The sequence below is a fragment of the Dermacentor albipictus genome, chromosome 7 (assembly GCF_038994185.2).
Source record: "Dermacentor albipictus isolate Rhodes 1998 colony chromosome 7, USDA_Dalb.pri_finalv2, whole genome shotgun sequence".
Lineage (NCBI taxonomy): Eukaryota > Metazoa > Arthropoda > Arachnida > Ixodida > Ixodidae > Dermacentor > Dermacentor albipictus.
In genome coordinates, this window is record NC_091827.1 from 6,517,445 (window position 1) to 6,530,992 (window position 13,548).

At 41.2% G+C, this 13,548-nt stretch overlaps 1 protein-coding gene across 14 annotated transcripts in view; it reads right to left on the reverse strand.

The window, feature by feature from the left end:
* Window positions 1-13,548, reverse strand: part of GCS2alpha (glucosidase 2 subunit alpha) — a 118,275-nt gene that overhangs the window by 68,113 nt on the left and 36,614 nt on the right. For 13 of the 14 annotated variants that reach the window (XM_070521582.1, XM_070521580.1, XM_070521578.1 and 10 more), the window contains 5 exons: window positions 10,855-10,945; window positions 9,052-9,148; window positions 5,691-5,795; window positions 5,121-5,196; window positions 4,834-4,851 (listed from right to left, as the gene is read on the reverse strand). In XM_070521582.1, the coding sequence (XP_070377683.1) occupies window positions 4,834-4,851; window positions 5,121-5,196; window positions 5,691-5,795; window positions 9,052-9,148; window positions 10,855-10,945 (387 nt within the window). The remainder of the gene's footprint in view (window positions 1-4,833; window positions 4,852-5,120; window positions 5,197-5,690; window positions 5,796-9,051; window positions 9,149-10,854; window positions 10,946-13,548) is intronic. The other variant, XM_065449858.2, reaches the window with a different exon arrangement.

Here is a 13,548-nt window from a genome sequence, read left to right on the forward strand (position 1 = left end):
GATGAAGTATTTAACATTTTATAATTTCTTGTCCATAGAACACCATGCATTTGGAACCTCAATATAATGAAGTGTGTTTATGCAAGATTTCAAAATAATGAAACTTCACTGCCACCACAAAGGTATACAATAAATTGAAACTTCTGCGGATGCAGATGGTCAAATGGTTGAACTACAAGTGGCTGCTTACAGTGCAACTCGCAAATTGCATGCTGCACTATGCAGAGCGACCTCGGAAACGGTGCAGGGTTACGTTCCGTATGAAGTCCACGTGCAATAAGAGCTTATAGCGCCCCACAGGTCCACTGTATGCTTTAGGTTTGAGTGAAAGTTTGCAAGGATGAGCTGAGAAGGATGGTGGCTTGATGAGCACCGTCTTTCTGCATGAGTGAGGGGAAAGGGGGGACGTGAGCGAACTCAAAGTAATGCATTCAAGCGCGTGCGAGAAACGGTGGGAAAAGAAGGGGCAGGGGGGAGTCAGGTTTGAGCAAATCCTTTTCCAGCATTGCCGTCGCTGCGCATGGCTGCAAGCACGGCTGAGCGCATGCACAGCCTATGCACCCCGTTCTAAAGGTGATCTGCTGCCTGTGCAAAAAGTGGCCATGCTGAGATGGCGGGGCATCATGTACGCTGTCCTCCAGCACATTTAGTACTGGAGATTGTGTAATCTAGAGTTTCAGAGACGTGTTGAGTGAGAGACAAGCATAGCATTTGCTCCCTGCTGCCAGCGTTTTTCATGGTAGTGTTGTCCCACTGAGGTCGATGCTATCAGCCACAGGGGTGGAGTGGACAGGAAAGCGTGGCTGGCTTCCCTTTGCACCACCAATGTCAAGATGTTCACACGGCATGAAACTATCTTTCATCATCAACTCACCAAAATTCACCAAAATCAATTCACCAAAATGAATTTTTTTTCTCAATCAAGATTGCTTTTTCATAATGCCCAATGATACAGAAATCTTTGCGGCTTGTTATGTTTCTGAAAAATATCAGTGACTAGCGTATTTGCACGATTCCAACGCACACTTTTTTAATGAATGGTGTGTTCAAATTTGCATGCACATTACAATCATAACTTATTCTGCTCAAAATAAAAAATAAAGCTGATTCTTACTCTATAAAAAAAAAAAGAAAGCTCTACACAGGATAGCTAGCCACAGTGCCATCGAACGAGTCGTCTGAAAAAAGTGACGCTGCAAGACATCGCAAGTTGGATCCATGGTATGTGGAATGCTCTCCTACAGACGATGGTTGTGCGAGCTTCCAAAAGTATTACATTTCTAATACATTAAATGGAACTGAAGATGACTCTGTGGTCGGTAGACAGCGAAAATATTGTGTCGTCGAACGCCGATAGCCACTAGCCATCAAGATACAGCTGTGTATGTGTGCCTTTGTATGTTCTGTAATACTATTTCAACACGGAGTGCGTCCACTCAGGTTTCATTACTTCACGTGTGCGGTAGAATCAGCACCAAGTTGTTTTTTCTTATATTTGGGTAGTAATGTAACTGCACGTTACAATTGGTGATGCGGTAGAATCGTGCACATATAGTAGTAATTATTCGCATAAATGGTCAAATTTCAATATAACAAAATTTCAGTATAGCAAAGCAAATTGGCCATTTCATTGAGTTCCTTATACAAAGGTTTAACTGTAGTCACATAATGGCTGTCCAAAATTCTGTTGCCATTATACATTAGTTCTATCAGTTGGGTGTCACAGCTATGCCCATGTCATCAACGGGTCTGAAAAACTGGATGACCTAAACTGCATGCAAATGAAGAATAGTTAATTATTTGTGTCAATACAACCATAAATGGGTGCTAAAAATTGGGCATCTTACGATAAGATGGTAAAAGTTGGCAGCTATGCAAATGTTAACAAAAACAGGAGGTTATAACTGTATGGTTGAAGATACCTCATAGGTCTGTACTTGTGGTGACAATGAAAGCTACCATACCTAATATATTCAATTCTTATTTCAACCAGCAGCGTGGCTCAGTACTCTGAAGAAAGCACATCTAAAGCGTCTGGAGCCCAAATTCAGTAATATCATCAATATTCGCAGAACAATGTTCATTCAATGACCACCTGAGCAGTTCGAATATTTAAGTTCCACTGCCCTTTGTTGAGTACCAGATAAATGCAATCAGGTTTTCGAATTTATACTTGTCTGTTTTAAATAGAATAAATGCATTTTCTGCTCAATATTTGCAAACTGTCCTTTTTGCCTCTCTGCTGAATGAACATAAGTACATAATTGTGCCGCTAATGGCCAAGAGCAATTCACCCGTGTTCCTCTTTCCAAGAGTGCGACTTGCTGTTATGGTCAGTTTTGATGTGCCACTAATGCAGCTCACAAGAGCATGCCACTGCAACTGGTGCTCAGAACAGACTTCTGGATGTAAAACACAATGTGAATACTAGAACTGCAGTAATATATCTCTGACAGCCGTGCCTTTAGTAGGCCTTGCAGTGTCACATTGTTTTCAGAGCTTCATAAAAAGGGCAATTAAATTTACTTGCAAGGAAAGCAAAGAAATAAGGAAGTGCAGTACCAAACTCAAGCTTCTGTGCCACACACCGCACAGCACTCACAATCAAGAAAATTGCAGAAACCAAAACCAACCTGGGTATTCTGGAAAATGGAAATGAAGTTCTTGCTTTTCTTCTGTTAGAGACAAGCTACTGCAACTCAAACACAACTAATAAAAATATTTTTGCCAAATTTATTGAGAAGTACTACTGACTGATAAATTGTGAGGGGTCACAAAAGCCGTATTACATCAGAGCAAGGCAAAAAAAAAAGGAAATGATAGCCACTTAAGTATCCTTACGTGACTCGAATGCGAAAGTAGTACGACTTCATAACTCTACCTTAATCCACTTTAATCTACCTTACTCGAATTTGTACTAACCTTAATTCACCTTAATTAATTTTACTCCGCCTATTTCTCTATTGCTACTGACGTAAGTATGATGATAATTTTGTTACAACTTGTTGCGGACAACGCCGGCTTTTCTAGCTCACGAGACATAATGCTTTCGCATTAATAAATCTCCTGGCAAACCATACACTGCAACAAGGGTGAAAGATGGGAAAGTTGTTTTAGATTCATTGTGAAAAGCAGCGTGCGACTTAAACACAGACAGATAGAACACAAGGATGAGAGCTAGTCCGTGCGATTCTTTTGTTCTCCATGGTAAAGTCACCACTGTTTTTTACAAGAAACCATGCCCACTAAATATTTACACCCAGAAGGGTTCAGTTAAAATGTTACGATGTGAAGAGTATGGGGTGCAGATACTACACCCTTGAGCATGTACGTTTGTAAATTCATAGTAAGGTTTGTTACAGCGCAAGACAAGGACAAAAGAAAGCATGATACGACGATGAAGAAGATTTCATACCTTCTTTTGTCCTTGTCTTGTGTTGAGCTGTAACGAACCTTACTATGAATCCCAACCAACTGGCCCAACTTGCCATCTTGATGTAGTTTTGTAAAATTGAATGCCTCATTAGAAGCACAATTTACACCATTAAGAGTGCAATTTTGTCATGCCACAACACTTGCCATCACTGTTGTGTGACAGAAATACAGCAGAACCTCGTTGATACATTTTAGAAAAAATAAATGGTACGAAAAACCTAATAACCGAAAATATGTACGATCAACATCAATAAAACGTTTGGAAGACTCAGCTGTAGTTGACATCTATGTTATGTGAAACGTTAGCAAATCATTACAGCATGAGAAACTGACGTGCGGCAAGTTCGAGTGTCCCGAGGTGCACATAGTTTGTGCGGCTTCTGTGAGCTTGCATTTTCGCTCCTCAAATTCGGCCTGGGTCAGTGGCTTCTTCAGGTGCGGCATTTCAACAGGAATTTGTGACTTGCCCACTCGGTGTGAATCATTGTGGCACAAGACACCAATGCGCGTCGAGCTGGTAGGGCCCCAGTGACCCGAGATTCACGTTGTCATTTTCTTATTGTGTAGTGTTTTAAAACAGCAATGGGAAATCAAAATGAAATCAAGCTAGTGAGTGATGCCACAATACAATGCCTACAATGAAGCCAGAGTGAAACATGACACTCACTTTGCTCTGCCTGCTGTAGGGAACGACAATGAGCTTGAGTTGTTGCCTATTAAAATCATACAGTATGCTTCCAATGGCACTATGACCCACGTGCTGTGAAGCAGATAGGTGAAGAAGCTTATTGTAATAGGTTTGGCAGAGATAGCTGTCAATGTAGAGCACAACAACCAGGGAGGAGATTTGCTGGTACTGGAATGAGAAATTGTCTATGCACCAGCATATTTCACATGAGATGAGCAGGCAAGTAGTGTGGGGAAGCTGCTGCACGAGCGGCTACTGTTGCTTATGCCTCGCACCTTGTCTTGTTTACATGAAATCTAGTGGCCAGAAAATATATCATACGATTGCAGTTTGGAGACGTCTTGAATGTTGGTACCGAAACAGCGTGTTTTCCGGAGACTTATGCACCGGTAAGAAAGAAGCATAATTGTATTGGATAATCTTTTGTGTTCTCAATTGTGAATGTTGGCACTGGGAAATTGTATGTAACAGGATCATATCATCGAGGTTCTACTGTACATGCTAAGAAGTGTACTATTTTAAGCAGTGTGCAAGAAGTTCTCTGTTAGCAATTGACTATGTGCATGTAAGTGTACATAAGATGTTGCTGTTCAAAAGGAGTCAATAGCATGGGCTGGAGGGGAAGAAACTAATGCATGAAATTTGAGCTTTTAGGAAGTTGCTGGTGCAGCAGTATAGCCAAAAAGAAAGACGCAGCTAGGTATGTTTACCATGTCATGGCCATTTTCCTGCAAGAGACAATAGTGGTTCATTTCAAAACCCTACCCATACAACTGTAAAGCTCTGAATGTACGTGAATGTATCTGAAATGTATCTGCCCAAGCGTTAAACTAGAATTCCATTTTGTATCAAATTTCATTCAACTTCACAAGCACAGTTCAAAGACACTTCAAATGAAAAATCTGCAAGCCTCAGGAATTTTAGTTAATGCAAGTGGGACTGTAATTTAACATTCTGACACATAGAAGTATAAACAGATGGTCGAAGGCTTACTGACCTGCTTGGAGTTTGGCTCAATGTCCACCCAAGTCTCAGCAGCATTCAGCCAAAGCACTCCCACCGTCCTGGATTCACTGCAAAAGCACCATCATTCATCGCCACATAGTCTTTGTACAGCGAGATAAGAGGACAAATTTATTTAAAACATATTGCACACTTCTACTGCATCACAAAATGGTGCAGGAGCATGATTTGCATGTGATTCGGCAAAGGGTTGTACATATCTCATCGGTCAACTTTCCCATCCTTAGCTTATGCAAGGATATGTGCTACTTTAGCAATCCAATAGCTTCAATCCAATTAAATCACAAGGTGTAACACCCCAAAGCAAAGCAGGACTACAAGAAATGCCGTAGTGTGGAGTTTCGGATTAATTTCAACCACATGGGGTTCTTTATTGTGCACCCAAACACACGAGTGTATCGCACTACAGACCATTGAAATGCAGCCACCGTGGCAGGGAATCAAACCCGTGACCTCATGCTTGGCAGCAGAACGCCACAGCGGCTCAGCCATCATGGCAAATGGTTTCAATAAATTGCAATATGCAAATAAGAAACATGCGTACCTGTGAGCCAGCATAAGGGGCACACTGCCGTAGAGAGCCATGACATTGCCCACCTCATACTCGAAGACATCCAGGTTGTACATCCGTACTGGGTCTGACGAGCCACTGCGATGATTTATATGTCATCAGTACACCCTTGCACAGGCTGCTGCAACTTGTGCAACCAGTTGCACATTTCCAGAGTTGGCACATTCCCACAAGTACAGTGCAGCCACAAGTACAATGTCCAACCACACTGGTCAATTAGGAGCATTTGCTTCTTCTGTTGGTGAGAAAGCATGCTTGCTTGGTCTGTTAGACGTAATGTCTGAGATAATATATATCTATTCAAATGTAGTAATAGAACACCTGATCTTGCACCTCAATAACCATGCAAACCTGTATTCACAAACATGGAGTAGAAAGCTACTTGAAATTGGCCAGCCAGGTCTTTGAATGGTGGAGGTAACAGCGCGCCTTAATACCAAAATCGTTAAACCTCAATTTGAATATAATGAAATTCCTTTATAACTTCTTGTCCATAGAACACCATGTATTTTGAGCCTCAATTTAACGAGGTGTGCTTATACAAGATTTCAATATAACGTAGTTTCACTGCTGCTACGAACGAATAGCGAGAAATGAAATGGAAACTTCCGCAGATACAGATGGTCGAATGCTTGGATAATACGTGGTGGCTTGCGATCGCACTCTCGAATTGTGCACCGTGCCACTGAAGCTGAGCATCATCATGTACCGTATAAAGTCCAAGTGCAATAAGACCCTATTTTGCCCTGCACGCTGCATACTGCTGGACATTCAGTTTAATGACCCGCTACTCACTTACCAAGAAATCACCTCACACTATCGAAAAGGCAGAACCAAATACCCGCTCCCGCACGCCAAGCTCGAACGCGCACAGGCGGCCGCGTTTCGAATGCTACAAACAGACTCGTATCCGTCACGAGGCCTACTAAGTCACTACAACTCAGACATTCCGGAAAATTGCCCAGACTGCCCAGAACTTTACTGCTCTCTTGCACATGCTATGGGAATGTACCGCGTTACCAAAGGGCCCTCTCTCCAGTGAGCTCGAATGGGAAGAAGCTCTCAAAAGCCCTGACCTCAAACTCCAACTCAAGGCTGTCCAGAGGGCCCAAGAACTCGCGGAGCGTCATCACGTTCCCGTCCCGACTTGAGCGTCGCCTACGGTTTCGGCCGGAGGAGTTCCCCGCGTGGTATCTCCAACGGCTTGAAACTCCTCAGGACCTCAATAAAGTTCTTGACTGACTGACTGATTTATTGCCCCTCGATGCAATGTCACACAGGTTTCTGCATTACAGCTCAATGCCTACATTTGCCCTTTCTCACTATCTGCGTGGAATCACTGTATACACAATATAAATGCCGCTGTGAAGTCGCTTTCTCTTATTTGCAACATTGCATCGGTCGAAGCGCATAGAACAATGAATGATGCACAGGTCACACCAAAGGTGGCTACTGGCGGTCCTCATAATTTTCGTGAGACCAATATTTTACACACCAAACTGGGGGGAGAGGATGAAAGCAGGCATGAAGGTGCTGTGTGCAGAACAGGAACAGCAGAACCCTCTCCATTTAGATAGGGAATGCACTTTGCCACGCGCTTGCGCATTGTAGCTCATCCTGAGTGTGGTATAGGACATCATAATTTCAGTTTCAGGTCTATACACTGATGAAAGGCCTCCTTAGTGTTCAGTTAGTGTACTTGGAGAAGACAATGTAGCGTAAGCTCAAACAAAAAGTATAAAAGATGGGACAGCATAGGTTCTACACAGGTAACCCTGCAAAGCTGAAGAGACACATACAAGTGCCCACTGTACTAGAAAGGTAATTTGCGTTTCGCAATGGACCCTGATTGAGGTTGTGTGTAAAATAAAATCGTGCACTCACTCTCCGTCTCACAAGAGAATGTGTTGCCTTCCCCAAGTATCAACTAACATGCCCCGAACAACAACTTCATCAGTATGTTGTGCCACTGTCTCAGACCTGCTTTCTTCTGCAGCTATATATCCTTAGTGGTTGAACTTGGCACACAGCAAAGAAGGAAATCGCACTTTGCTGATTGAAGTTCATAACGTAAGACAACATTCTAGACAAAACGAGAAAGATACTTGCTTTCAAGAGATATGAAATGTCGCAGAGCAAACACACGAGAAAGAATGAAGCCAGGTGCTACAGAGCTCCTTGAACTAGCAAGCTCCTGAAAGATTGCACGCCATCCTATGGCCTAAATTAGTGACATGAGAAATTAGAAAAAGTGATGAAAAATTGATGAAATTCTGCAGGGATCAGTTTTGGGAGAATCTGATAAAAGATTCTCTTCAGAAGACGAATAGCGTAACATGGACTGTAGTTGCTGAAACCAAGTTTACATAGTGAACAGCCATTACGAGTGCATCGCACTATTTCCACCTCGTGTGCATGCACTCATGCAATCACAATCATACAAAGTGACAGATAATGAAGGCAGAGAAAGCCTAGCAGAAGTGAATTGTTACGTTCAATTGAAACTGCACGTGTGATGTGGAGATATGGGTTCCGTCCCCAGCTGCGGCAAGTTATCTTTTCGAGCACTTATTTTATTTTCCCGTATACTTCTACATTTTAATTAAGCATAGCAGTTAACTTTATCTTCACTTTCTCTGTCACTATCTCATTTCTGTCATTATCTGTCACTTTGTACAATTGTGAAAACAAAAATCGAATCTCTTGTTGCCCTTTATTCTTCTTGCTCATACGTGTAGCCAGTATCCTGAAGTGATTGGCCACATGAAGAGCCATTGGTGATATCCCTTCTTACCAGCGCTATTAATTTTCAGCCAAATTTTTTGTTATGAAATGCAGTTACAGGGCTACAAAAGACAAAATGTGAGTTTATATTAAATGCACAGGATGTGTTTCCTCTTTCTTAGCGCTGTGACAATGTTTAATAATGTCAGTAACCAGCTTGTCCTGTTTTTGGCAAATTTAATGTTTTTTACTGGAGTTGAAAAAATACTTTACCAAGGGCATATAGAAAGGCAGAGCAGTGAAAATTGTTTGACATTATCACATGCTGCAGTAATGCGGCCTTAGCTCTCCACACGATTGCACAGCATAGCATAGGTTTCGCACATGACTGCACACAATTGCACAGAACTGCACAGGATTAGTGTGCAAAACAGTTGCTCATTGTGTAGAACTTTGGACGCAGTAACACATGCAGAGATTTGGTGCTTTCTTCTCCCTTTCTCAAGAACCAAAGATGGCCGAAACTTTTTGTCACAATTAAACACACATCTGCAAGTACCAAAACGAGATAACAAAAAGCATAATATAATGAAAATGAAACACGACTCACACAGTGGAGCGAAGAGCAAAAGAGTCTGCATGCTCCGGGAGTCCATAGACATGGTCAAAGCCCTCGAATGTAAAGTCAAGGCCCACTGACATGGGACCTGTCCCAATGAGTACAAACGCTTCATCAAACTTGTGCATGTGACACTTGTGCATAGGAATAAATGTATTTACCACTGTTTAAAATGTATCCTAAAGGAACAGTAGAGAGAAGCTATTTAGGCTGCATTTGTGAACTAGCCTTCTAGAATGCCAAGAAAGTAACAACTAAAGATGGGTGGTGACTCCACTTTTAGGTTCCAACACCAGCTGGCTGTGTGTCATGAATTTAATGTCACCTGCTTGGGCCTAGTTAATTTTTATCAGTAAAGTTCAACTACATTTTATTCTAAAGGAGGAGCAACTGAACTTGGCAAGCTTTAGGTACTTTTAATGAGCAGCCAAGGCCCATTATGAAAAAATACTTTGAAATCCATGCTGTCATACTGACGTACAGGCACTGGGTTTTCAGCATGAATTTCAAGAATTGGAATGAATGGAGTGAAGAATTTCATTTTCTTTTTTAGTAATCAACCTCTTACAGCAGAATTAATACCCCTGTCACATGGAAAATCTAATGTCATTTACAACGACTAACATTAGCTGATAATGCCATTTGTTTGCTGTCACACGGTAAAACGTAATGACATTTACAAACGAATAAGTTCGCCGAAATCATTCACATTCTTTTTGGAACCGAATGTGTATCCTCGACACCACGAGCGTACCAGTGTTTTGCAAAAAGCACGTTACTTTTCGTTTCACGAAAAATCACTATTATTCATTCAATTTTATTACCTAATTATTACTTTAACGACATTGAAGTCCATCACGTGCGTAATAACAGAACGCTACTCTTGATGCTATGACTAGACAGCCGTCTTTAGCTTTCGCTGCAGCAGTCATGTTGGTTAACACCGGAGCATCGGCCACGGCCACTTCAATTGACTTGACGTAAAAGCATGCGCGTGTTTTCCTGTGGCACGCGCCAAGAACGAGGATATTAGGAGCCCGCATGCAGATCAGAACCCCCCCCCCCCATGACATGCAACTGCCATTATCGTTCCACTTTAGCAGATGTAGTGGACGCACCCATCGTGCTTTTCACCATGTTGCTTGCCTTATCTCTGGCTTGGCTTGACTAGACTTCGTTGGCAATGTGGACATTAGTGATCGAACACTACGGTGTGAAAGGGACAATCATATATTCGAGTGGAATTCAGCATATTGGAATATAATTATTGGACAAAGCGAGTTTGAGGCTACTTTTGCGTCTTTTTTTTTTACTATCACCATTATCATTTTCAAATGACGTTAGTTTTTGCCGTGTGACAGTGCGCTGTGATAATGACATTATTCGCAACAAATGTCATTTGTTGGAAATTATATTAGATTTTCCATGCGACAGGGGCATAAGACTATCAACCTGAACTGTTTTAGTGTTTCTCTTTGTATCCCTTTACTACATGATGGAAAAAAGGTAGTACTGATAATTATGAATTACATATTGTTGTCCGGCAGAAGTCATACGCTGGCTCATGCTGCTAGAGGACATCCAATTTAATCTACCACAAGACACAAAGACAACTCAGATGCAGTCAACCCTAATGGCATAACGTTAAAGAGATTCTATTCTGCAAAAGAGCTCAGATGTCAGATTCTGAACATATTTTACTGAGTATTGTTTAATTTCAGTGCACTGTGTGTCTTGCATTTCAAGAAAAAAACCTCAGCAGCGAAGCCAGCGTCAAGTAGAAGATGCTCATACCATGCTTCTTTGAGTCTGTGTGCCCCTTGAATGTCTCCTCCCAGGCACCTTCCATGTCGCCATCATCTTTGGGCTTGTCCTCCTTCTCAGCCTGTCAACATTCCAACAAAAGTGTGGTTGCCAGAACAGCCAAGCCCAAGAAGAATATTACTACAGCTAGGAAGATGGCGAACAGCTGTGCTGCATTTAAAAATTAGGCTTGTAATGCTGCACACCTATCTTCTCACACTTTGGTACTTTGAGCTACATTCCCACCACAGCCTTGCAAAACATGCTGCAAAAGTGACAGACCAATCTGCACAAACAATGGTGTAAGGATCTTATGATTAGATTACCAGTTAGGCACTGCACAAATACAAGTGCACAAGTGATGAGCTGGCTAAATTACTGAACAAGCGAAGAACATAGTCATTACTAATGCCGACGAAAGCATATGAAAGCTGTAAATTTACCTGTAAAATTGCAATTCTAGTGAAATCTACCGAGCACGAGAGTTACTTGGAATGTTGGGGCAGTTTTTTCAGTGGACGGCTTCAAGAGACTATTTTCATGTTTGAGTGACAAAATTTCTCAATCATGCAATGGGCATACAGTCAATGCACTGAAGTTGAGGTTTTGATGGAAATGTGTCTGGTCAAGAAAAATAATTTAAAAGAAAGTAATACTAAAGGACTTTCTTTCAATTCATCTTCAAAATGTCTTTCAATTTTCTTCTGTGGCTGGCATCCTTTATTACTTTTTTCAGTCAATGCACTCAAGAACTGTTCAATACTAAAATGACGCTGATGGCTGGTGTGCACCAGCTTTTGCTACCTCCACTTTGACTGAACTAGCTGAGCAGTGCACGCTCAAAGAGGCTAGCTTTCTTATCACCAACTGATGGCTACATTCATTACTTGCAGCTTAATACCAGACCAGCCTTGCTTCCTATAGTTGCAAGCTCCCAAAGTGCAAGCAGTGTAGACTGTCATGCTAGAGGAGTCTTTAATGTGGCACAAAACCAAACTCGACACAGGCACAAATAATTCACTCACATAGGTCTTCAAAAAGCTTCCATCAAAGAAAAGAGATTGAATGATAGCAAAAATGGGAAGAAATCACTCCAGGCACTCCCACAAAGTGCACATCTGATCGTCAAAACATTAAGGCCTTTGATACAACAAAGTGATCTCCAACATTGCAAAGGATGAATGTCAACAAGGCTTTGCAGAGATGAGTCACGTTGGTTGTCGATGTTCTTGTTTTGGCAGACTGCTCCCTGGACAGCGACATATGACATCGAGTTTCAGAGGATGGGGAGATGCGACTTGTTGCTGGCTGCTTCACAGGAGCTTCATCAAGTACAATTTTCCTTGCAAGAAGTCGAAACTTGGTATAAAGAACATTATCATGAATAAGCATGTATGCTTATAACAAATATTGCATATAACAAAGATATTTTCGTGTCAGATGTGACAGAGGTTTGTACTATGAAACAGTCACCTACCAAACTCACAACTGCAGTCACATAATGACATTGCAGTGGCAACCTGTTATGTCACTTGTTTCAATGACAACTAGCTCAGATTATTAAAAATGAGGAACTTCTGACAAAATGATCACTTTACTGACCAAGCTTCATGGAAATAGTGGGCATCAGAATTTATGCAATAATTGCCAGTGTGATTAAATGACATCACACAATTAACACATAAATTAAAATTCTAATTATTGACTTTTGAGGGTACGATGGTCAACCAATATTGAAAACAACCTATCACTAGAAACTCTGTGCCTTGCACTTTTGAAATACTAGTACTGTACTCAAGATCTAAAGCGAAATGCATTGAAGCTTCAGTTAATGTTTGTGCACTGGCAGAAAAATGCAGTACGAAAAAACGTCAAGTAAAACAGGGATATATATAATGGCACATTATGAGTCCACATTTTTTAGAATTGGTATAGAGACAAGTTCTACCAAAAAGGTTATAAGTACTTTGAGCTAAAATGAAAACTTCGGTGAATTGGTAGGCATATTCATGGTAATGAGTATAGTGCAAAGTATTTGAGAAATGGCCAACTCCAATTCTGCAATTACAAGATGTTCTTGAAAGTCGGTGTTTAAAAGCTAATTAGTAAAATTTTGTTGATAGTTGCATTGGCAATTATTACACAAATTCTGATGTTTGCAACTATTCTTAAGCTTGGGCAGCAAAAATTATAAGTCTTATCTTCCATCATCTATGTGTAATAATATGTACAGCAGTAAGTTACCTTTCCGAGCCTGTATTACTGTTGCATTTTTTCATTACTGTTTCTTTTGTATTTGTATTGACGACCCTGCTTGGACGATGAGTCCGCAGTATTATATATTAAAAAAAAAGTGATGCAGGAATTGGCTTTTGCCCACTAAAAAGACAACACATGTGACATCACAAACACACATTCACACCAAAAAGGCAACATTATTCAAGAAAAAAAAAAGTGATAAGTACTTTGTTGGATGCCAAAGATCAATGCATGTACAGTGCTCATGGAATGGAACATATAACTTTAGGGCTAACTAATTCGGATACTTTCATTTCCATCGTTTGCAGTTCATATGACATCGGCGCAATTTTGGCGCCAGCACTTAGATCAGAGTCCACGTTACCTTTGGTGACCAGATTAGCTAGTGAAATGATGTGGTGCTCTATAGAGTTGTACATATGGAGC